The sequence below is a fragment of the Anastrepha obliqua genome, chromosome 4 (assembly GCF_027943255.1).
Source record: "Anastrepha obliqua isolate idAnaObli1 chromosome 4, idAnaObli1_1.0, whole genome shotgun sequence".
Lineage (NCBI taxonomy): Eukaryota > Metazoa > Arthropoda > Insecta > Diptera > Tephritidae > Anastrepha > Anastrepha obliqua.
Window position 1 is genome coordinate 38436162 of NC_072895.1, and position 27196 is coordinate 38463357.

The 27196-nt window shown below is 38.6% G+C and overlaps 1 protein-coding gene across 2 annotated transcripts in view; it reads right to left on the reverse strand.

Annotated features, from left to right (window-relative positions):
• Positions 1 to 27196, reverse strand: part of LOC129245936 (BTB/POZ domain-containing protein Tiwaz) — a 142983-nt gene that overhangs the window by 77076 nt on the left and 38711 nt on the right. The window contains exons 2-4 of one of the 2 annotated variants that reach the window (XM_054884383.1): positions 20111 to 20626; positions 19601 to 20019; positions 12799 to 12861 (exon numbers count right to left, since the gene is read on the reverse strand). In XM_054884383.1, coding sequence (XP_054740358.1) covers positions 12799 to 12861; positions 19601 to 19611 — 74 coding nt within the window. In that variant the 5' untranslated portion in view covers positions 19612 to 20019; positions 20111 to 20626. Of the gene's footprint in view, positions 1 to 12798; positions 12862 to 19283; positions 20627 to 27196 lie in introns of both variants that reach the window. The other variant, XM_054884384.1, reaches the window with a different exon arrangement.

Here is a 27196-nt window from a genome sequence, read left to right on the forward strand (position 1 = left end):
GATTGTTAATTTTGCGAATCAAACAAACTAATGGGCAACAAGAGTTATAGGTTTCTAACATCATAAACATTTAAAGCATATAACATACAGGGTTGCCAATATTCGACGGACCCGTCTGGCAACCCTGTATCTTTTGACAGAGACGTCAGATCGCTTAATGACATACCGCGTTGGAAGCGTCAGCCCAAGCAGATTTTTACCATGGAACAGTACATGCCACGCAAGCGCTCCAAAATTGTTGAAATTTACATTCAACAAAAGAAGTCAATTGTGAAAACTCAAGGTGCGTATAAAAATTAAATAAAGTGAAAAGTGCGCCTTCTAAGAACACCATTAAACGTTTGTACGAAAGGTTTTCGACTGGTGATGTTCTTTCTAATCCAGTTGGGCATTCTCGGACCACTTTACAACGAATTATCCGCATTGATTTGCATTTATTCCCGTATAAGATTCAATTGACGCAAAGATTGTTGATTGTTGGGCCCAAATAATCATCGAAATCCATCGGGTCCGTCGAATATGGGCAACCCTGTATGCATATACGTAAGTATAAGTATAAAGGAGGGTGTGAATCAGCAATATCTAAATTTATCGTAGTTGTAGTTGACAAGGGATGATCATCTAGAAGCAAAATGCAAGGTGCAGCGCGAGTACAGCGTTCGCACAGCGATTCACGTCTCTAGACCTGGCAGTCCAAAAAACGGAGGCAGCCCTGACAAGTGCGCGAAAGAAAAAGTTCACTATGAAACTCTCAGTTGGTGGTCACGAGATATTGACAAAGGACAGAGTAGGGGCTGTAATGTGTGCTCTCACAAAAATACTACCCAATACAGATGGTCCGCAAGGGGGAAGAAGGCGGTTAATAGCAACAGTCGTGGACTCAATCACGCTCTACGCGGCGCCGATAAGGGCAGAAGCCAAGAATATCCACACGCGTGAAGTGGGCGGAGCGCATTACGGGTATCATGCGCAAATATAACGGTATGATGCAATATGTGTTGTCGCCGGAAAATAGCCTGTTGATATTCACGCAAGAGAGCTTCGCTGTCTCTATAGCGAGGAACAAAACCAATGGCAACAGAAAAAGCCGTCGAGAGAGAGCGATCAATGTACGAGTGGCAGAGAGAGTGCGTAGAGTCAGCTAAAGTACGATCGACGTCCAATCTAATATCACATCTCGAAGACTAATTATTACCTTACGCAGTTCTCACCGGTTATGACTGCTTTATGGAATATTTAACTGAAAACACGAAACACGTGACTTTTCCTCAATATTTCAAGCATAATGGTTTTTGGAAGTCCCAGGGCAGCCGCAGATTATCATGCAACCTAAAGCGTCGAGTTCAATATTTTCTTTTGTTCTCGATGTCCGGCTGGGCTCCGACCGCGGGCTGTTTGCTACCGAACTTGTTGCCCGGAATCTTCATACCCATGAACGAATTAAATTGAACGAACGAATTAAATCTTCACTTGGGGCATACCGTAAACGTCGAATATATCAACGTGAAGCAAATCTACGACGAGACGTTGCACACGAATCATTGACCTTGAAATACGCTTTGATTGCGAATGCACATTGTTCACACCCGCCTACTGCGACGTAGTGACTAAATAATCCGCACGAATAACGGAGAGAACGTGGTTCCCTCCACTCTGATCCTCTCAGGGAGAAACTTTAAATTTAAAACCTAATTCGGCCACCGGACATCCTGTATCTATCTCGATTCTTTTATGCTGCTACATACGAGTACAGTTGTTATGTGAACAAAATTATGTTTTGTTTTAGTATTTTTTCTTATACTTCTTCATTTAATAGCAATGGCTCTCTGAGAATCCACCCTATTAACGTACAGCTCAGATATTCTAAAGAATCAGATTAAATTACGTTTTCTTTGCACCATAAAAACTTCTGAAGCACCGCCAAATCTTCAGTTGTCTTATAGGGTCGTCACAACCCATTTTGGGTGCTTGGCCAAGCTCCTTCTACCATTTGTGGTCTGCGTCTTGATGTTGTTCCACAACAATTTTAAGCCAACTCCGTACGGGAGATATTTTTTATGAGGGGATTTTTTATCTGATTATAAATAGTGTATGAAAAAAGGATGCCAGCTCTTGGACTACCACTGCAAAATTATCGATTTGTTTAAATTATAGCTAATTTCAAACAGAAGAAAACAAATGGTTAGAAGCTAATTGTAATCACCAACTGCAATTGTAAGCAAAAAATAAATACATCTAATATATAAAACAATCATTTATCACCAAACATTTCAATATACATTCCAGAGCCTTAGTGAAAGTCATAACTAATCCCAATTTTTTTATATATCATATTTATTCCACATTTTCCCACACATGCTGCTTTACTGAAGTTACCCGTAGCCCAGTTCTCACACGAAATCCAGATGCCCATATGTTTGTGTTTGGGTAAGAAAATAATTCTTCTTTCACATTCATTCACAACCTGATTCCCACCTCATTACCTGCCCTCCCACAAATAAATATGTACGGAATGCATGCATACAATTATAATATTGTAAAAATTTTCAATCTCGCGCTAAAATCGTTAATGTTGCATTAATATTATATATGAAAAAAGAAAGAACACGAAAGCGTGCGCACGTCTTCAGTGCCGCAAAGTAGGCAAAACCACGCTTATAACTACATACAAACCCAGGCACATGGTGTAAGCATTGAAGTACGTATGTAGGTGTGTATGTATTCATTAATCAGTATGTGAAACGAAATGTTGTCGATTCCCAACAATCGCGCCATCCCCAAAGCTCTGTGCGGTATAAGCAACAGTGCATATTCACACAATTGCATGGTGATAAACGCACAAATAAAATACAAACATACATATGTATAGGTGTGCGAAAGTGTGTGTGTGTGTGTGGTTTTACATTGAAATAATTACCCATATTTCACCGGCTAAAGGCGACTCATCTTCAGTGTTGCGTTACAGCTACGACGATTTTGGTTATTCGAGTACATAGAGTTTATCGCCATGTTATTGTTATTGCTGTTGTTGTTATTGCCATTGCTGTTATTATTATTGTTGCCACGACTATGTATTTAACGTCAATCACAACAACAATAAATCCCACAACAACATTGACGGCAAGACAAAGCAAAGCAAAATGGCTGCAGCTGCGGCTAAAGCTACAGTTGGGGCTGCGGCGGCGGTGGCGGCCAGCATAACGACAACTAAATCAGCGTGATTTCCGTGCGAAAATCTCGCGATTTAGCCGCTGGCTATACAACAGATACAACAATAAGAGCAACAACAGTCAAAGCGCTTCAACTGTGGCACAGCAAACTGAAGATGTTCCGAGCACAATTCGCCTGACTGGCTGTTGCCTGGTGGGCTGATCGCTTGGTCGCCAGATTGGCTTGCGGAATGTTTGTTGGTTGACTGACTGACTGGCTGACCGATACCAATACCGATGCCGATGCCAATTGTCTTGTGTCCACGAAACCGCTTATACCAGCGGCGTCTGCAGTTGTGAGTGTGAACAGTTTCTGTGGGGATGGGCAAAACGCCAGACGAACGCACGCACGGACAATAGACGGTCGGTTCGTAAGCCTGCCCAGCGGTAAGTGAGTACTGCAATGCCCGAATTGATGCCACCAAAAGGCAGTGTAATAGTTGCGATTTAGCTGTCCAAGCGGTATGGTATGACAGCGCTATGATGCCATGAAAATCACATACATGCATTTGTGATACGCTAACAACAATAACAAGAGTAACAGGAATGAAGGCAGCGAGCTGTGAAGGTCCGTATGCCGTAGTGCAACGTCGCGAAGTGTTGTTTTTGTAAGGGCCTTTGTGTCAATGCAAGCAGCGCAGATAACCGCTCGGCACTTTATACGTCAAACAAGCATGTAGGCATATTTTTTTATGTTTGTTTTTAAGTTTCTTTTCTTACTGTTAAGTTTGTGTGAACAATCGCCTGACCGACGCGCCGAAATGCGAACGAAATTTTGTGATTTCCTGAGAAACATTTTATATTATGTTTGTCTGTTTGTACAGATTGAAAATATAGCAACAACGTAAGCTACAAAAATAGATCAACATAATTGTTTTATAATTATCTTAGAAGTTAGTTGAATTTTCCCCAAAATTATTTAATTAGTTTGGCCGAGCTCCTTCTCCTATTTGTGGTGTACGTCTTGATGTTGTTCCACAAATGGATTGACCTACAGTTTTAAGCTGACTCTCCGAACGGTAGATATTTTTTATGAGAAGCCTTTTCATGGCAGAAATACGCTCGGAGGTTTGCCATTGCCTGCTGAGGGGCGACCGCTATTAGAAAAAACTTTTTTTATCATTTTGGTGCTTCATGCACGGAGATTCGAACCTACCCACTTCCGGATGGTAGCCACGCATCAATTCTTTTTGCTACGACGGCTGTATTATTTACATAGCATAAAAATATTGCATTAAAAAGTTCGTAAAGAAATTTGGTTGTCGAATTCGACGCTGAGGAAGAAAACCTAGGGACGAATATTGGGAAGTTAAGCTTAATGGAGTAGCCCGAAAAATCAGCTTTAACATACAACTAGCTCGCCTTACTACAAAAAAATGTTTCCTACCTAAATCAGTGCTCGCAATAAGCCAAGCTCCATAGCTTTTGTGGTTGGTTGTTGTCGAATGGTTTGTATAGAAATAAGTAAGCACTTCGCTTGGCACTTCCGCTGAGACGGAAGCCACAGAAAAGCTGAAGATTACCCAATCAAAATACGAATAGTACTGATTTGATTAAATAGCAAAAAAGCTATGAGAGCCGGTGTACCTCTGGCTAAAAGATTTACACAGGCCTACGAAGAGCTGATAATTTAGTCACATTTGATAATGAAACCACATCAACTTGTATGTAGAATTTGGTCAGATGCACATATGTCTGTCTGTCGATTAAGATTTCAGAACGATCTGCACAGTCCGTACTAGTTATTCGTGAAATAGTTCTTGTTTATCAAAAATCGGGGTGCGCAGCGACAGCCAAGCTGCAAACCGCTCGCACGCCTTCAAAAGTAATCCTGGAATGTAAGTTTAGGTTGAACTCCATTGCTAGGTGGAATGAGCTTGAACTTGCGTAGCTGCCGGGACACTGTAACAGTTTAGTCAGCGAGCTGGCATATGAATTGGCGAACTGCGATTGTTTGGAGCACCTAGTTAAACCCGAGCTAATTTTGGGGCCGAGCTTAGTGGAACCAGTCGATAGCAAAAAGCGTGGTAGCAAAACTCCTTCTCAGATACGAGTTCTGATACGACTGATCCATGTGGACGACATATTAACACCACATCCACTGTACACATCTTATTTTCAGAATGAGAAAAGTACAGAGCATATGCTCTACCATTGTACGATCACCGACAGATTTATGTGGCATATTTTAAGTTCGCATGCATTGAGAATGGACTATTTGTCTTTCCCTATCCCTTACATCCTCTTCTCGGTCTTAAATCGAATGAACAATTGAGCACATGAAAATTCCGACCATCCACAATTCCATCCCATTCCAAGCCTTCTTGATATCATATTTATTATTAGCGAGGATATGGTAACTAAATTATGCGGTGGTGAATCTCCACTTCAATCGAGTATTTATCGAGTATTTTTGGTGCTTTTTCTGTACTGAAATCTCAAGAACTTTATTCGTTGATACATTAAAGTGGTAAAAGCAAAAGATTTATTTCGATCTGCTCCTCTGCTGATACAGGATTTTTGTCCATCGATGCGGAATCATTATCAATGCTTCAAAACTTTGCCAACCATATTTTGCTTCTGGCTACAATCTAATTTCATTTTGCATAGGGCCGCAACAAGTTTCCGCCATTTTTTCTGTCAAGCACCAACATCTTGATTTCGCCTCAGCTATTTATTGCTTGTTCTAGATATGTCTGCTTCCAGGCTCCTTCTTCTGGTTGGCGCGGGTCTGCCCAAGACATCCCCATTTCCTTTTGACAATTTCCAGTGGTAATGGTATTTGGTTAGTGTTGGCCTACAGATTGGTGTTAGATTTCTGTAAGGCTTGCATGCCCCTAGATGGTAAATTTCAAGTTTCGCAACCGTAGAGAAGAGTGGATTTGACGTTGAAATTAAATATTTTTAGCTTTGTGCGCCGTGTTATGACTTGCTTTTTTTATGCGGTTACCAATGTCTGCATTGTATTCACCGTTAGCTGACCTTACACTCTCGAGATAGCAAAAGGAGTCGACTTCTTCAAGTCCTATGTTGTTACTTTGGAATTTCTGCGCGCAGGTGCTGTTAACGCATTACTTTTGTTTTGCCAATATTTATCTTGAGGGCGACTCTTGTTGCTGTTTCTTGTACCAGCGCTAATTTCTGGAGCATACGGAAGTGCGTGACAATAAGCAAATATCATCGACATATTCGAGATCGTTAGGACTTCCACGCAATCGCCAAGTTATACCTTTTGTTTCAAAGGAAGCCTTTTTCATACGACGTCCAAAACAATATTAGAAAGCAGTGCCAATAACACACAGCTCTGGCGAATGACCGTCGTCACTTATATACGTCTCCTCAAGTCTCTGCGCTGTGCAAATGCGGCAGCATGGGTTGCTGTGTAATGCTGCTGTAAGCTCAATGCGTTTTGATGGAGCACCCACACAAGCCAACGCATCCTAATTTGACTGACTCCGCTATCTATCGAAACTATTAACGTGGTCGACGCAGGAGTGACCCGGTCGGAAGGCTGCTTGTTCTGTTCTTAGTCGTACGTTGATTATTTGTGCGTGCTCAGCAACGCGAAACCTTTACTAGTTCTTGCACTCTAATAGGTCGCCTTTCTTAGCGATGTTGATGATGATGCCTTCTTTGAGTTCTTCCAGTATTTCTCCTGAGGCCTAAAAGTCCTCAATTAGAGGACTAGTCGGGTGAGCGTAGGCCTCAGGAGCAATGTTGTCATGTTGAATGAGCACTTAATTTAGCGAAACACACTTGAGTTAGAGGAAATAAGCAGTTAATTTTTCCATTGCCATTTCTTTTTAATTGCACTTCCAAGCTTTGTGGACAAGTTTCTCAATATATTTATAGCTTTGTGTGCAATAATACATATATACTTGTACATACATACACACATTAACATATCTCAATATATGCCGTTAAGTTTATCAACAGTACATCGATAGCGATAGCAATAGCAACAACATATCCGTGTATCCGTTCACTCGTCTCACCGTTTGTTGTCATATCTCTATCTATCCAGAACCGAGAAACGCTAACTATAACTTCCAATGACCATCGACGAATGCAACGTTTCATATGCGTTGGTATGCGTGTGCCACTGTATAGATGTGTGCGTTAGTGAGTGTTTTACAAAGCCGTTGGCGATTTACTGGCATTTATTTGCGGCAATCTGTGATAATGCGATACAGCTGCAGCAACAACAACAACTGCATGTAAGGCAATAGCAATAACATCAACATATTGAGTTATAGCTGGCAACAACTGATGCAGCGAGACCACACCAACACGTACATAAAACCCACAAAACACAGGGTAGCGATGACAATACCAATCAAATTGACAGCAAAAACAAAAACAATAACAACCAACAACTATCAACGACAGTGGCCGCAACAATGCTGCGCTGTCGCTGCCATCACTGCCGCGGCAACAATCAGTGACCACTTTACCCAGTCGACGAGTCAAGCAAAAGACTTCGAGCTACTCGCGCACATCCGCTGTCGGCTGAGAATTTCGCGTTTTTCCCAAACAAACGAACGCAACAAGCCAGCATGTCAACAAGTACGAGTATGCAGCCAGTTTGTTAGAGACGCGCACTGACACTCCCGACGATGCCATCAACTACGGCTTCGATGCTGGCATGAACGGTAGAACTGCTTGGTTTCCCTGGTCCGTTGTTGTATTTCTTCTTTCATTGTTTACTGATTGCTGTTGCAGTCGTAAAAACGTATATACTTATATGTATATATATGTATATGTATATATGTGTATGTATATGTATGTATGTATATATGTATATGCATATATGTATGTGTGCCATCACTGTTGTTACTTTGATTGTTGCAATTGCTGTTGATATTTGCCTGTCAATGTATCAACGCCGTCGCAATGGGGACAATTTCCGTCGGTGGAAATTGTCTGAGAATCACTTCACCGCAACGGTTACACGTTCGCATTTTGTGGTGCTTTCAATTTGCTGTTTACACTTGGTGGAAGTGCATGAATATATAGGTAGTCTCTATGTGTTGAAATATTATTTACATATGTATGTGCTTTAAGGTTACAGATAGCCAACCAACTACTAAACAGGAAACTACTTTTCCAAGTGAATATAAAATTTGGTATATTTTGTGACTTCAGCAAAAATATTTTGTCATAAAAAGGGTTATTTTTTCACACCAATTCACACAAGCGCGTGCTCTTTTCGTGGAATTTCTGGGGATGTTCTTCGCTAGATTTCACTTAAAATTTAATTAGCCCACTGTTGAGGCCTTTGCAAACAACGCTATATTACCAGCTTCTTAATTATATTTAATTTTCGTAACTTAATTGCCACACATTGTTTGTATTTTTGCGAGGGAAAAGCCTGAACTGTCAGACGATAACTCAACTTCTCAAAAGAACAGGACACCGCTTCGAAGAAAAAATTTAGGAGTAATAGTTAATTATGCATTTTCGGATTTGAATTGTTTTTAATTCTTTTCAATAGTAAGAAAGTATTGAAACAATTTTTACGTTTGTTAGCCAAAAATTTACATGTGCATTCCGACTTTCAAAAATCGAGTAAAATGGGATTCCATACGTCCATATTAGTTTGAGCATCTGGTTATATATCAGTACTTTATAAAACAGATCGCTTGTCCACAAGCCAGATTATGTTTCAGTATTTCCTTTCCAACTCTTTTGTTTAAGATGTTCGTTTATTTTGAGTTTAGTATCTAAGGTCATACCCAGATATTTGCGGTGTTGTGATGTGGTATTTATACTTCGTTTATGTACAAAGGGAGGTATATGAATTTGTTGTGGGTAAAGTCGATATGTGATGTGATGGACAGGGCAAGGCAAGAAACACATAGAACTTTGCGACATATACTACAGCTGCTGTGTAAAGGAGCGCAAATTCGTTGTTGGATTTGTTATGGGACGAGCGTCTTGCAATAATCCGCATCAAAGCGAGACTTTTCAACATCTCGCTCATTTGCGATTTCGACGGACAAGAAGGACGATGCGACCAAAGATTCCTTCTATGAGCACCTGAACGTTCCTATGAGTGTTGCCTCCGCCACGACAACGACGACAAAGCCCCAAAATTCTACCAGAAACTTCAAAGGCTTACAGAAGGTTCTCCTGTAAGAACAAAGACGGCAATTTGGTGACTGTCATGTAGAGTATACTTAAATTATGGAGGGAACATGTTAAATAGTGACAGCTGCGCTTGTCACAGATAAGATCCTGATACCCCAATCGTTGATAACGGAATTATCGTTTCGCTACCCGACCATGACGAGGTGAGAATAGCGATAACGCGGCTAAAGAACAACAAAGCCGTGAGCGCCGACGGACTGCCTGCTGAGCTATTCAAACATGGTGGCGAGGAGCTGGTAAGGTGCATGCATCAGCTTCTATGCAAAATATGGTCGGAAGCATGCCTGCGAATTGGAATTTAAGTGCGCTCTGCCAGGCCACAAGAAGGGCGATCCTGCAATCTGTGCCAATTATCCTGCAATCTGTGCCAAACATCGCCTATAAGGTTCTAGCGAGCGTATTGTGTGAAAGGCTGAAGCCCACCATCAACCAACTAACTGGACTTTATAAGTTTGGCTTTAGACTTCGAAAGTCCACCGTCGACCAGGTATTTACAATACGTCAAGTTTTTGAAAAAACCCGGGAAAGGAGAATCGACACACACTATCTTTTCATCGACTTCAAAGCTGCATTCGTCAGTAGGAAAATGAGTTACCTATATCACGCGATGTCTGAATTTGTTATTCCCGCAAAAGCTATTTCGGCTTTGCAAGATGACGGTGCTCATTACCAGCAGCGCCGTCAGTATTGGGAATCACCTCTTCGAGCCGATTGATACCAATGAGATTTTAGACAGGGTGACTCTTTGCCGTGTGATCTCTTTAACCTGATGTTGGAAAAGATCGTGGGAGAGGAACTTAATCGCTCAAACACAATTTTTTATAACCGCTCCAAAGGGTAGAAGAAAAACACCGCAGGTTCACAGTGAAAAGTATCAGTAAAGTATGCACTGGAGTTATTCGAAGGAGTTTATATATAACGCATCTACCCTAAATACAGTTGAAAGAGTGTCTCTTTGCGACAGCAGTAGCCTCAAAGAATAATTTGTCTTTCGTTCCCCATTTTTTCATATTTACCATTTAAGTAAAGAAAGCGGAACATAATAAAGAAGTGAAACCCTGGGTTATATGATAGTTGATTTTTTCTCTCTCTAACATTAGATGCATACACTTGATTGCCATTATCGTAGCTTAAACCAGTTCTATAAATATTTCGGCGATAATCACAGGACCCAATGGCAATGCTTGACTAACTTCTGAAGCGGCCATATAAAATTCCACTTGAAGGGTAATTATCGCTCACTAACTCTCTTGATGGTAATCCGCCAATTGCCACATTTTCTATAGCACGCCGCGATATTATTATCGACAAATTAATAGTCACCGTTACTCGTTTCTATGGAAATTATATTGGAGCTATCCTCTTCGTGATTTCAAGTTATTCATTTAATTTATTTACAGAATCTATCAACATCTGAAAGGATTGTAAAAAAGTGCTACGTGCCGTATGAGTAATTTTATTTACAATTCTCGCATAGCTGAAAAGGCATTGAATGGTTTTACTCATATTTAGCACTCGTATACTCGTATAGTGGAAATTTTATTGCACAGGGGCCGGTTCTGTTTAGGAAAAACTCATTTTACTGGCCAGTAGCCAGTGGTCTGTGAGAGTTTCTACAATCCTAAATACGTCTGTTCTTGGTTTATTAGCCGATTCTCTGTAATATTTTACCCAAAGCTACTTTGCTGTTTTAACCATTTTGATGTCTATTCCTTTTCCTGCGAAAAAGTGGAACCGAATTATTTTTTGGATTAGAGCGGAACTAGACTGAGCAGAATACGCTCTAGTTTCTACGAGTTTTTCAATGGTAGGGTCCGGTATTTTCGATCACTAAACCCAGCTTCTTCCGACCCTGCAACATCAATTGTATACCATATGCTGATAGAATTTATTACATATTCGTTTGTAGGTAATGCCAGAAAGTATGACCCTTAATTGGTCCTTGGCCTTTCTGTGTACTTACAAAGCGAAATTCTATCGGTCAGTCAAGCGAAACAATTCCTAACACCGGACAGAGAAATTTCTGATAAGCTACTTTCCCCCAGCAGAGTACACTTTTAACTGGTTACTTTGCAGGCCACTGTAGCCCGAGATACCACATAAACAAAATTGGTCTCTCTAAGAACACCATCTGCCTATTCTGGGAAATGGACACTGAAAATTCAGAAAACATCCTTTGTAAATGTTCTGCGCTAGGCGTGCACCACCTTGTTGGTATTACCAGGCCTCCATATAAATTACGGAACAATAAACTCCAGAGTGGGTTTAAAATTTTTAAAGAGCCTTCAAATATAGGGTACCTCAGCCGGCTTTGCCAAATAGATCTTTGCATTAGGCATATTTTTTTCAAAACAGGCGACCCTCAACGCAGGGTGAGTAAGTGGATGTGCCCTTCTTAGGGAGGAGGAGGGATATTTTTAGTGGAATCACCACACCTCTAGTAACGGCGCGAAGGCATTTGTAAATCAACCTCACCGCCAAACAAAAATATCCAGTAAATTTATTTTTGGATTGGATTACGACAATAATCCTAATTTTCCATAATACTTTCGCTTTTCATCAATGAACCAATGAGACACCAGATAAATCAACCATTCATTCCTCCTCCGTTGTTCACGTTTTACTTTACCCAATACCTTAGAAAATCTTCTGGAGATACTAGCACTTTTTGTGGTAAATTTCAGTTCTGAACTTCCTCATTTTTACCAGATACACTATAACAAGCATATAAATCCTGCAAAAAGGTCTAAGGGGGACACTCACAGTAAGAGTACTACTTATTTGGTTAATAAGTTGTTTTGACATAAATTAGCCTTTGTAGTGACTGCACAACTAGCCGTTGGCAATATTTTTCACCCTCTAATATTCGAAGAGCATTTTTTTTGGCCTCAATGATGTGCGCTGTGACAAATACTTAATATTCAATTCTTATTATTCTTTATTATAATTCTTAGTTATTTGTCACATTCATTTCATATTTCTAATTAGTATTGCGTTTGATGTTTAAATACCGAATCCTGGCACTTTGAAAATAAGTTTTAAACAGGTTTGCTTATTACCTAATAACGCAAAAAAAAATCGATGTGTATATTGTTAACGGTTTTCCGTTTTTAATTTTTTTTTGTATTACCATTAAAAAAAATAACAGCAATGAAACAAAAAAATATTTAATGGAGTTTACTTTAAGAGTACAGAATCATGAAATATCAATCGATTAACGATCGCCACTGCTTGCTAAAAACGAAAAAATTGAATAAATAAAGTCCTCAACTGAAATTCTTAAAATAATCTGCTTACAGTCCGTGCTAAAAATAAGTGTACGAGCCATAGAAATCTTGCTTAGTATCTGCTACCTACTATGAAGATTCACCTAATAACCTCATAAAATATTGAAGCAATGGACTAATTTATTTGTAAAATTTTTAGTACGTGTACTCACCTTTTGGGGCAAGAGGAATCCACTGTCAAAGCTGACCTTTGATCCAATGCCACGAAAGAAGTTCTATGGAGAAAATGAGAGACAATTTTAGGTAAATTGATTTACAGCATACATATGTAAGTGCTCCTAGAAATATGCAATGATTATAAATATTTCATTATATTAGCTTGTCGGCTTAACTTGGGCAATGAGTACTTGCGCCACTGATGCACTCAGTGCACTTCTGAAAATATCTCGCTTCCCTATCATGGTAGAATATTTTAGTAAAACTAAGCTTGAATAATATTTCTGACAAAATAATCGGAAATTTTACAGGGCAAACGGAAATTGTAATGAGATTCATAAACAACCTGTAGGCCTTGCAAGATAACTATTTTACATCGGGCACTCTGCGGGTAGTTAACCCATAGTTTCAATCTGACTCGGAAATCTGATACTCAGATGTGTTGAAGTTTGCGAATTTTACAACTGGTGCGGGGTCTGTGGGTCTAATTAGAAATTATTGGTATCTATTCGAAGTTATCAGACAGTCTTTCAAGCGGAAATCTATTACCTAGAAATCGTTTGCAGATAATGCCTTCGAAGCATATCTGCACAATCAGGCTACCTTACGACCACTACAGTCTTATATAATACCATCTTCTTAACGTAGATAGAGTGGGCTTTCGGAATCTCTTTGGATACTTCATGAGGCTCTGTAGTCTTTCTCAACATTTTACGAATTTAGAATTAGCAGCTCGCGCAAGATGAAAAGACAAAAAAGACCTAGGTGGTGCGACCTGGATCCATTAGTGATATGAAACAAGAAGCTTGAGTAGTTATTCAAATTCATCAGAAGCCTTCAATTTTAAAACTTTTTTTGATAAATTCACTAAAATTTTTTTAAGAGAAAAAATGTAGGTATTACTTTAGGTAAATAGAAAGTTTGGATATTACTTAGTCAGACATTTCTTTTTGAAACTGCATCATTCGATTTTTGAAATCCAGTGGCCGAATAATTGATGTTTGCTACCAAAATACCACCACGCGCCATTCGCGTTTTATCGGCTGCGACTTAAAATAAATGTTAATTTGAACGATTCGCCAAAACAGCGGTTGCGCAAACAAAATTTTCTGCCTCATGGTCGTCAAGCAATAGTCCACCATGCAACCATTACCTTAATTTGAATTCCAAATTCGCAAAATTTAACAAAGATTCCAAAAAAACTAAATCGCTTCTGTCCACAGAACTCACTCACATAGCTTTAATAGTTTTACTTGCTTTTAATATCAGGCATCCAAATCAGCATCAATATGAGGGGAAAAAATATTGCGCAGAAGCCTGGACGGTCCCAACATCCTATGAGTCGTCCCTTGGAGTGTTTGCGAGAGAGATTCTGCGAATTTTTATGTCTATAAGTTTCCGGAGATATGGACATAGCGCAGAGAATCCAAATCCAACGGCTCCGCTGGCTGGATCATATCGTGCGAATGGATACAAAAGCTCGGCCTCTGAAAGTAATTGATGCAGTATCAGCTGGTGGTAGCAGCCGCGTCGGTTAGCACAAAAAAAAAAAACAACTGGTGCGCTTTGTTAAATGGCGTAAGCGGTTATCGTTCCAGTGAAGAAGAAGATTGGTAGAAAAAGTTTATATTTGTTTTCCAGAGTAGAAAATTATGCGAAATTGATTAGAAATTTCATTCAGAGTACAACAAAATATCGAGATTTTTTGGATTCATAATATCATATGCGCTAAATGGTACTAAATTTATACGTAGAACCTTCTCATATACATACAAAAAAAAAATTGAGGTTTCAAAATTTGTGCAGGCGGTCTGTTTTCATGTAACGAATGCTCAAAATTTTTTTGTATGGAAGAAAATACCCCACACCATTAGGAGAAAAGTTGTCAAAAGGTAACATGATTTGTGAGCTATTTCAAACTTACATTTTAGCTACTACACTTCAATTAGCCACAACCCTGCATACTGGAAATTTTTCTAACAATTCGCAAAAAAAAAAATGTAAAATTTTTTTCAAAAGTTTTATTAACTTTTTTTTTTAAATTGCAAAAAGTTTGAAATTTGACGAAAACATGACACTTGCATACCATTCGGTAGTGCCCGAGTCTGAAGCCCGATAATGGAGCGCCTAATAGATAAAAAAATTTTTTCTAATAACTGTCGCCCCTTAGCAGGCAATGGCAAAATTCCTCATAAAAAATCCATCTGCTGGCACTTCCAATTGTGGGAAAACATCAAAATCTGCAAAATTTTTTTTTATTTCAATGTGAATACAAAAAGTTCGAACTAAAATTTCAGAAATATCTTAGCCTCAATAATATATTTCTCCGCTCTGTGAATTATTGAGAATTTTAGAGATACAAGGAAATGAACTAGCCGATCACACTGCCAAATTTGCGCATCTAGCTTCCCTGGTTAGGTGGCTGCCCACGTGAGGGGCCAAGAAGTGGCTTTGGATGGGGGGATGACGGCTAACAGTGACTAATTGCAATTAGCGTTAACCGCTTCAAGCTACTGATGAAATTTACCAGGTGTGTGATATTTAAACCTGCTGACCGACGAGAGTAGGTCAGTTGAGAAGAAGGTGTTGAGATGATTCAAACTCATCCTCCAGACAGCTTCTGCAGAAAGGACTTGAAGCAATCCCAAGTCTCACTGCATGGATACCTAACGGACAATGCCCAGTAAGGATACCCCCGAAATTCTACGGCTTTATTAGCCTTTGAAGTTCCCACGAGTGCCTCTGATCTACCCGTGGCCAGAAGAATTTCACGACTTTGCACGTTTGCGCTCCAACCCAGCGCTCGCTGAGTTGACACAAGACCAATCTTTCCAGGAGTAGTCCACCAGTTTTCAAGGGAAGCCTCCCCTGACTACGGAATATTAAAGACATAAAAATGCACGTAACTTTACACTACAGACAAATCCAAAGAAATTCATTCCCACTAACTGCAATGTGGTACCAATACACCGACAATAGGCAATCTAACATACAAATTTTCAGCTTTCACATTGACACCCGCATATCCACACTTGATCTAATCATATTCGAACGTCCTCGCTTCGTTAACACATCAAAAATATTCTCCCACATCAGACTAATTTTTGCAACTCTTTAACAATCATCGACATATTCCACTTCTTAACCGCTTGCCCATTTTTCCGAACTCTTATCATTTTCTAACATCAACCTACTAACCTTTTTATCTATGCCAAATACAGAAAATGTATTAAAACGTATATCCTTTTTGAAATCAATCCCTCTATATTAAGCTATTCAACGAATTCTTCTCTCTGACTTCTAAATAATTATTCAAAGTTAATCTCAACATCTTCGGTAGCAATTAGTTCTCCCACGAGCTGAAGGACTGCGCTCTCATTGCTCCTAAGAACACCACTAACTTAAAATTTGAATTATAAGTTAATTATGAAATAAATAAACTTTTCCTCAGACATCAAAACTTTGGTTGTTTAAGGCTTTGTACTTGAGCACAGCAGTCGGAAACACCAGAAGAACTATTCTTGTTTTAATAAAATTTTATGTTTTTAATAAAAATTTGAATTCATCATGCCAAATCCGTATATGTTACACAATTTACAGTTTGACAATTGAAAGCTTTCAAAACCACATTTCGGAAATGCCACTGCTTAAGTTTTTATTTATTTAATAATCCAATGAATATAATACATTTTTATAGGCTAAGTAGACACATTGTAAGGTTAAGAAAGTACAGTTAAACTATTTATAATAAATATTCAAAAATTTCAAAAGGCGATATAAAAAAATAAAAAATCTATCTAATAAAATTTAGAGATTATAAACTTAATTAACACTCTAGTAATAGGAGCGTTTCGAGCATAAAGAGATTTTGAGAGACCGGCATAGAAAAACTCTGAGCTAAGAAGAGCTCTGACTAGAATAATCCTCTCACAAATCACAGACAGTCAACAGCATCACGAATCAAATCAAAAATGAAAGACAAAGATAAAATAATTCTCCTATTTTGCTGAGATTTTAAGTTAATCAATGAGCATCGCGTTTCATAGATAGGGGCAGGATCTGAAAAGTGTAAATTACGCAACGCGAAATGCAAGAATACTCCCTGGATTCGTTCAATTCTAGCAGCATGACACATTTATATTGAGACCAAGTGAAGGACGCAAACTCAAGTTTGGAACGTGGAAATGGCATATATAAAAGTTCTAGCGTATAAGGGCTGGAGAAGCGGAGCTATGACGCCTAACAAAGGGAAGCATGGCTTAAGATTTGGTAATCATAAAATTTATATGACTATCAAAAGTAAGCATCGAATCAAATATTAGACCCCAAGTCCCTAATTTCACTTACACGTGACGGGGACGTGCTATATACATAAATATGTGATAAGAGATGTCTACAACAGAAAAAGAAAACGCATAGAAAAGGAGTTTATATTCAGTAGTGACTGATACGCCTGTTACTGAAATTAAGTCAATCAATTTGCATCAATTCGGAATCGCCGAATAAATCTTAACGTCATCTGCACAAAGCAGGAAGCAGATTTTAGACCCGCCAGTCATGATTTTTTTATCAAATTAATATTTTGACAAATGACTGCTACCAACTCCGCTAAAAATTTCTCTAAAAATTGGGATAATTTACCATTTTGAATTTGATTTAAGATTTGGTAATAGGAAAATTTTGGTTTTAACACTATTTTTTTTTATTTGCAGAAATTGCCATAAATGGTCTAGTGATATAAAATGGCCACCACTATTTTTGGCGTTAATAGTACGCCCAACTTGTTTTTCTTAGGTCCTCAAAGAACCTTACTTCTATTACTTTTTGGCAAACAAATTTGTGTTTTATTGGGTCTAACTCGTTTGTTAAGCTTTTTGCTAAAAATATTTCCTGAAAAATATATATTTTTATTATATAAAAAAATATGTATATAGACCCAGTAAAGTACACTTTTTTTTTGCAAAAACTGCAAACCCAGTATTTTGAATTGGTCTTCGAAAACTGGACTAACTATTCATCCAAAAAAGTTTTATATTAAATAAAAAAACAAAATATTTTGAGTGATGGAAATTTTTACTTTGACTTTTACGAGCACCATTGCTTGTTTGTGTGAATACTGCAGCTGTCTACTTCACGCCGCCATTTTGCAAAAATTATAACATCTTCCGATTGGGTGAATAAATTTGCGCCATTTTAGTCAAAATAATAAATAAATAATTGATGCGTACACTTCTGCTAGGCGTTTGGCCGAGAGCTCCTCCTCCTATTTGTGGCTTACATTTTGATGCTACTCCACAAGTGGAAGGACCTACATTTTTAAGCCGACTCCGAATGGCAAATATTTTTTATGAGGAGCTTTTTCATGGCAGAAATGGCACTCGGAGGTTTGCCATTGCCTGCCGAGGGGCGATCAGTATTAGAAAAAAACTGTTTCTATCATTTTGCTGTTTCATGCACGGAGATTCGAACCTACCCACTCCCGCATGGTAGTCACGCACCAACTCATGCGGCTATGGCTGCCGCCACTTTACTTATTTGCCCTTAATTCTATATTTGTTTGCTCGTTATTTTGTTGCATTTGTCAATCAAAAGAGGTTATTTAGCTGCTTACGATAACAGATATTAGGGATAAAGAAGGTTTGAATAAGAAAGGTTTGAAATTTTTCGATATTGAGTGAGGGTCAATTCAAAATTCCGACTAAGCAGTTTTTTCTACTTGAGTAGACCTTTAGTTTGGTGCATTTCTCGAGAAAAGTATTTTTTCACTGTCTACAAGGTTTTTTTTTTTGTAATTAAAAATTTGCACAAAAACTGTGGAGAACGACTTGTTCAGCAGCTATTATGGAAAATACTAATCAGTTCTGAATTTTTGAATAGGAATGGCTCTGTGCCAGCTCAGTTGCCATAATTTGAAAATAAACCTTTTTTCGCGTGTTACATTGCCGCTCTAGGCGCATTATTGGTGTGAATAATCATTATTAACCTTTTAACTATTGAATGTAAAAAAGCAAAACTCAGACGTGTTAGATTATAACTATGTTCATGACCAGGGATTCTTTCCGAATAATTTATAATATTGTTTCTCAATTTTTTTATATAGGGGACATTTCACCAATTTAAGTGAATACAAATAGGGTAAAGGGAAACAATGAAAGTGGATATAAGAGAAGAAAATTTTGGCTAACCTTCACTAGCCCAGCTGAGGATTTACTTCTAGCTGCGAAAACTTGCAGAAACTACCGGTTCGTTTTCGGTTGCTAAAAAATTGTCGCACTGGCAAACGGCGACAGCTCACACACAAAATATTCCTGGCCTAAGTGCATTAAATTCACATTTTCTTAATTATTTATTTGTTACTATCGATTAGAAATGTGGCTACTTGCACCGTTGCGTTATTATAAAAAGTGCGTAAAATTAATTTTAGAATAATAAATTAAAATATGAATGTACGTGTAAAATTGTTTTTTCAATCATTACTCACAAAATGTTCTTCAGGTTGAGGAAATGCACTTTCACGTATTCAACAGCAACGATTTAGAATTCAATTCGAAAACACAAAAGTTCACAGAGGTCACTTATTCTTTGTTCGCACCAAATTTATTACTATGTAATATTTTATCTTGAAAGTAAAGCTCAATTGATTTCAAAACGTTCACTTCCTTTGTGCATTCGAAAATTGAACGACTAGCGCGCAACAACTTAACTCTTTTTTTAACTATTATATTTTATCAACAACTTGTGTTTACAAATAACTATTTGACTTTACCGAAGAGAAGGAAGAACAGCACTAAATTTTACCTGACTTGCATTCGCGCCGAATGTCCGCTTCGAACTGAAGTCACAAATGCACGCGACTAACCGCTGAGACTACAACTCCGTTTGCTTCTCCTGTTGGCTGTTGATTGCCGTTGTCGCTGCCGTTGCTTGTGCTGCTGCTGCCGCTGCTATTCCTGCTTATGTTGGTGGTTGCTTTAGTTGCTCTGCAATGCCTCTTGTTGCTCTTACTTTATTGAGCGCCAATTGTGCTTTGGTTGCTGCTGCTTTCTTTGTTTGCTATGATTTTACATGCGGCTCGATTGCGTCGGTTGGATGTTCGCTGTTGCAGTTCGTTTGCTTGTAGGTTGAATGGTTTGTTGTCTCCGCCAACTTCCAACTTGTTCGTTCGTTGCATACGCGCTCTCTGTCCTGCTGCTTGCTGCGCGCTCCCTTACTCTTAACTAACCAACGAAAACTTGTTTATGTTTTATTGTTATTGCATTCTTTGGAGCTCCAGCTCTCTCTTTCTCTCGGTCACACACACGCACCCACCTTTTTCCTAGACGACCTTGATGTGGCGCAGAATCCTCCGTTTGTTTTGTTGGCTTTCTTCTTGCAATTGCTATATTGCTGTTGCTGTCGATGCCGTGGCGCACTTTCAAATGTTGCCGCTGCTGTTTGTTGTTTATAGCGGTTGTGGTGAGTGTTGCTATTGTTTGAATGAGAATGTTTTGGTTTACTGAGGCGCCTTTTTTGTTTATCGTTAACTTTTTCGTATCGCACAGCTACGCTCCCAAACGTTATGTTGTCGTTCACGTTTTTCTCGTTGATTTATCTATTTCCGGCTTGAAATGTACGAGTATGTATGTCTGTATTTTATACGTTTATATGTATGCTGAAACGTGAGTTAAATGCTACAATCATGCGGATGTTTATAAGTGATTTTTGCTGCTGCTACTGTGGCTGCTGTTACTTGGCTAATGGCTGGTGGTTGGTGTTGCTTATAGAGTTTGTTATTAATTGCTGTTTCGGATGTTGGGCGTTCGTGTTGAGCTGGTTTCTGCATATCTGCAAGTAATTAAAACATATGCAAGATTAGTAAAATTGCTTGGCCACTTAGCGTGCTACGCGGTGGTAATTTGGTAGGAATGTAGCCACCGACGGTCACATGGGGCCCGCTGCCAAGCGAATGGCGCCAATTGGTGGTTGGTAGCAAACTGATGAAAATTTATGTCAACGGACATTAACATACACATTTTTATGTACATATACGGATATGAAAGGTATGTATAAAGAAATAGGTACGAATACATCACGCAAATTTTAGAAGTAATTTTTAGAGGAGAAAATACAAAAAAATCATAATAACAGTAGCTTTAAGCTTACAGGAAATATACGTTTGTTTTCTAACAGATGAAGGAATGAATATCAGGTAATAAAAATATAAGAATATAAAGAAAGATGTCGAGAAATGATAGATTTAATATTGTTCAAGCATTTCCAAAGTGTGTCCATTAAATAAGCAGACTGCGTAAACCATTTTATATCCATTAATTACACATTTACTTATTATTTATATATTAACTATTGCAAGAAACTCCTAACGCTACGCGCTACGATTACGTTATCGTACGCTTCTAGTTCGGGAAAATCTGGGGACTGGGTGGATTCACTCAGTTTCTTCTTCGCTGACATTCACTCTGGGGAGCAGTGGCCGGAGGACAATAATTCGGAACTAGAACGGCCAATAAATCTGGCCCTGGCTGTTCAGGCATGAAAATTTAGGTATTCGGCTCACTGCAGCTTTTTCCCAGCAGAAATAGCCGCTCTCAAGGAAACTGCACCTACGCTTCAAGAAAATAAATACTTGTTCTGATGGCCAACAAGTTCTTGGGCTCACTCATAGTGCGATTAAAAACTAGTAGGTTTTGACTTCCGTTATAGCCGCAACCGAATAACTTGCTCTAAAGCTTATATGGGCGCCAAATCACAGTTGTATTGCAAGCAACCGCATGTCCGATGAGTTGACAACAGAGGACACACTTCGTTGACTAATTACGAGGGTAGCTCTAGCTCTTCTGACTACCTATAGTCTGGTTTTGGACAGGAGGGCCTCGTTTCAACTCAACGAGCACAGAGCGAAAGTCTTGAAGTGCAGATCTGTCAAGGCCTTCTGGGCACATGGGGTGGGTGTTTTTAACGAACACTGTTAATCTTTCATCCGTACGCTTTCTTTCTTTCCTATCATCGTGTCTTCTCAATAGCCACTTAGAAAAGAGGCTCTTTGGTGTATATCTGTGGATTGAACACCAAAATATACGCTTGTGGACAGCATTTGTATTATTGGCTGTATACTTGCTGTATATCAAATATTCAGTGCCAGTCGAAAGATTGCAAAGCTTAACGAAGGATAACAGCAGTAACAAAAATTAAAAAAAAAAAACAAAAACAATTATCGGTTTGTTGGCAAAATAGAACAATTTTTTTCAAAAGGCAGCATATATTAATAAAATTGTATGTATGGCTTTGCAAGTGTTTTTAATGTTTCAACGCTGTCGATGTTAGCGCCAACATTGCGATGCAACTTATTGTGCTGTACGTTTGTTGTTCATGTTGTTGCTGCGGTTATTTTGCTGCTGTTTCTGTTGTTGAGGGTTGCGTTGCAGATTACATGTGGCGTTGAAATATGTCGAGCGTGGAATGTAAGCCACTTGCGACTAAAACTTTTTCCATTGCTCTGCATTCTGTTAGACTGTTTATTTGTTCATTTCATTTCATTGCATTGCGTTTTTTGACGAGCTTCGCGCATATTACTTCTTTATTCACTTTGAATGAGCATTCAAATGTGTGTTTGTGTGGCATTTACGTACATATAAGTATGTATGTCATTGTTAGCGTATGTGGATATAGTTTTTGTATGTGTTGTTGCTGGCCATGGCCGCTGGCGTAAGAGCTCCAAATTGGCTTGTAATGTCTTTTTTAGTTTTGTTGTTGCAGTTTTTGACTTTAAATTGTGTGTGTGTCTGCTTATGTGTGTATAAGTGGAGTAGTACTACAAAGCCACGCAAATTCGGCAAATTAACTACATGCATACATATTTGTGTAGATATGTTTATGAAGAAATTATGCCTTTCGATATCTTTGCCACTCGAGCGAGAATTACATTGTTACTATTGTCATAGCCGCCCAAAAAGAGGAACATTGTTTCAGTTAATATTTTTGTTATTGCCGAGGCAATGGCTGCATGCTTTATTGAAATTCCTGATGATACCTACAATATTTTTATTTCATTTTATTTTTATTTTTATTAATCCGTATTCAACACAACAATCCTTTGCTATATTTCAGCATTGCACTAAAGTAAAATAACAGTATATTACAATTTTAAAACTTAAACTTATGTGAAGTAAGTTCGTAGCGTTGCTATTTACAACCTCTTCCCGCCTTTCAACCAAATTGTTGGTTCTTGTTGTTGTTGTTGTTGCAGCAGCATAAACATTACCCATACTTACATATGGAGAATGCTGCTGGAGTGACAGTCCTTGGCCGGATATAAATCCGGGTCGTTTCGGTAACGTAGAACCGACTGTCGTGGAAACGAACAAATTGTTGGTCGTTGGTCACCGTTCCGCCAAAAATCGTCTGGTCTGGTCTCAAAGAAGTTGTTGAGCCAATTTTTGAAGACCTCTTTGTTAACGAAGGTTGACAGGGAGCGGAAAAGATGGTAATTGGACGGTACAAGGTCTGGAGAATACTGCGAATGCTAAAGGACCTTCTATTAGAGCTCTTAGAGTGCGGCTTTGACGACTTGTGCAACATGGGGCCTGGCGTTGCCATGAAGGAGTGTGGTTTGACTATGTCGATCAGGCCTTTTCAGTCGAGTAACCTCATTCACGCGGTGTAGCTGGGCAATGCAGAGCTCTTTCTTGACCGTGGCATTATTTTGGAGCAATACCTAGTGCACCATGCCAACGCTGTCCGAGCAACACATATCATCCGTATATTTGGATGAAGATCCGGTTTGACTTTCGGCTTTGGCATATCTCATGAACCCACCCACTCCTTTTTTTGATTCATATTGATGTATAGGCACCATTTCTCATCTCCCGTGACGATTCGGTACAAAAAGATCTGTATATGGCCGCGTGCTGCTCGATGGCGAGCGAGATGCTGAGAAGTAATTTGAAGGTGACTTTCTTTGTTTGTTTCGTTGAGCTCGTGAGGTACCCAGGCTCCCAAATTTTCGGTAAATCCTATTGAATGAAGGGGATTGAGAACCGTTTTATGATCGCAGTTAATTTTTCCGTTCCGGATCGTTCCTCTGGTCCTTCTTCATACACATCGCAAATATCCCGTGCTGCTTTGGCACCTTCTTGACCTCAATGAAAAGCAAAGAACACGTGTCGAAAATATTGATTTTTGCTCCTGGGTATTCCATTTCTAAGGCGCAAAAGTAATAAAAAATTAAATAACTCAAAAATACAATTAACATAGTTTTGTAGAGCAGACAACTTTCTATCGAATGAATACTTACCCTTTGCCAAACAGCAAACAAAACGCTATGAACTTGTTCCCCTACCGAATAGTAAGAAACAGAAAGTTATAAAATATTTCTCTCGAAAACCAGATCAGATCAATCAGTGCTGCATTTATCGTTTAGAAGCTGAAGTAGTTTGGTGTTAGTGTATCCCAATACACGATTCGAGGATGTCTATGTGCAGAAGGCCTCAAAATCCGGAGCACGTTGAAAAAACCCCTGCTCTCATTTTCACACATTGAAGAACGACTTGCATGGACTAGGGAAAGTCAATTGGGCGAATAGTTGCATACGTTGGGCATTGTGTTCTGCTATAAGGTGGCGCCTTCCGAAAACCTTTACTTTGCCCTTGTCGTGTTTGACAATGGAGCGACGTTAGTATGAAAAATAAACAAATTTTTGCGTGCAAATTCATGATGTGCACGTAAATTTGTTCCATGATGGAAGAATAATGAGATGGCGCCTATCGTGGTAGCGTTACTTTGCTCTCAGCGAATTTGACAATGAGTTGCGTGGTTTGAGCACCAGTTTGATAGTCTCGGAGTTTTAGTTCTTTCTGCGTGACAATTTTCTAGCCTGTTTCAATTGAAAGTAATGTTTTATAATTTGGTAAAATATTATTTTTTAAAAATTATTTCAATAATTCACTCAGTTTTATTTAGCTTTGCCCGCGATAGCAGTAGTTGTTGGTGTTCTTCTGCTTTCAGCAGTCAAATCTCTCTTACGCTACTGCAGTGTTGCCTAGCTTTGGATATAAAAACGCACTAAAATGCCCATTTAAAATAAAATACCCAATTTTTGTTGAATTACCTAAAGAACTTTGTATGCGTGGCTAATTGTCTTTAAAATGTACGTTGTTTTTTTAAATAAATGTGTTATGGATATGTACAATTTAATTTAAAATTTTTTTTGTTGAAAGGAACTCTTTTGTTAAGGGAACGACTTATTTGCTATATTTCAGGTTATGTAACAAAATAAGGTACTCTTTTTGTAAAAATGTCGTTATGGTTTTTTCAGTATTTTCTGATATTTTTTTGCTTATTTTTACTATGTATACACCCCTTGATGCCCTATGTCCCACTAAGGATTGAGGACCAGACGAAACGATTACACCTCTATGGTTTTAATTCGTATTCAGTAAATTCAAACGCTTTTTAATATGTATAAAAAGGTTTTCAATGTTAAGAAGAGTTGAGAGAAGAACATTTAATATTCTTGCATTAACTTAAAACGAGCAAAAAATTGAATTTCCACTTTCAAAATACAATATCAAACTTTATAAGAATCAACAAATTTGCATTAGCACTAAAATCTTCTCAGAGTAACCTTTTTTAACATTGTTTTGTCTACTAATATACAATAGTTTTTTTAAACTTTCGGTTTCGGTCGCTTTAAATTAAAAACAAAGAGAAATAAACACCAAACTTAAAAATTTTCGCATTTTGGGTATAAAAAAGCACTAAATTTATTGTGAAGAGCAAATGGTTGGCAACACTGCACAACTTTGCAAACGTGACGTCACGCACTCTCTGATGGGCGTAATCTTGTTTCTATCATTCTTGGATTTATTGTATAATTAGAACTTATTGGTTGGTATTCGTCGAAAGTTGTTTATTCCAAAAAAAAGAAATTATAAATTAAATAATGCAAAAAAAAAATAGTTCGGTCTATTGTTGTTCATTAAATTTAAGAAATTTATATTCCCTACTGGATCCCGAAATTTCGGGATCACTTTAAAAATACCCGAAATCTCGGGGTTAACAATACTTGTTGAAATTAGCATACTTAATTCACGAGCATGCATGCACGCACACAGACACATGCGCACATAACTACAGGCAAAAACAAAAATATCATAACAATAAAAACAATAACCGAGCAGCAGCAACAAGTTAATTGGTTGCCTCAGCAGCTGCAACTTCGTATTTCTATGGACTTAAATGACAAATAGCGGTGACAGCAGTACGCATCGTATTTTAGTTGCACGGCTGCAATATTGCCGGCGGCTGGTAACTACTGCAGCGGGTGCAGTAGCAAATGCCTCCCACTGCATTCTCTTTTAGTGAATAAAATATAAATTGTGCCTTTGGCGTATTTAAACTATTGCATACGCCTTAAAGTATGCTAAGCTTCTAGTAAAATAGCATTAACTTTATATGGGCGCAAGCGTGCATTCACCAACACAAGTGCACGATAACATATAAATACGAGGTGTGTTCAAAAAGTATCGCGAATTTTGAATTTTTGCAGGTTACGTTTATTCGAATTTTGATTTTTTTGTGGGGATATGTTGGTACTCATGTCTCTCACTCATGCCGACGAGTTCGGCCATTTTGAATGTTCAGTTAATTGTTGACAGCTGTTTTGCTTGCACGTGTTTCGGCTCGTCTTCGATTTTTACCTATTCAAAAAGATGGATCAAAGAACTTGTATCAAATTTTGTGTGAAAAACGAAATTAAGTGCGCGGGTGCATTCCGAATGTTGACTGTGTCATACGGAGAAGCTACTTTGGTCCAAAGCAACATTTATCGGTGGTACAAAATGTTCTCAGAAGGCCGAGAAGATGTGAACGACGAAAAGCGTGCCGAACGCCCGAGCACTTCAACAACAGACGAAAAAATTGATGAAGTGAAGAAAATTGTATTGGCCAATCGTCGAATCACCGTTACAGAAGTTGCTGAGGACCTAGACATATCGATTGGCTTGTGCCATTCGATTTTTTTCGATGATTTGGGCATGAGACGGGTCGCTGCAAAATTCGTACCAAAACTGCTCAATTTCGACCAAAAGCAGCATCGCATGAACATAATGAGATGTTGGACTCTGTCTGCGACGACCCAAATTTGCTCCAGAGGGTCATAACTGGTGATGAATCGTGTGTTTATGGTTATGACGTGGAAACCAAAGCTCAATCATCTCAATGGAAACTGCCGCATGAACCAATACCGAAAAAGGCGCGCCAAGTTCGGTCAAATGTAAAAGTTTTGTTTACCGTTTTCTTCGATTGCAGGGGCGTTGTGCATCATGAGTTCTTGCCACAGGGTAAAACGGTCAATAAGGAATATTACCTGCAAATTATGCGAGATTTGCGCAAAGCAAT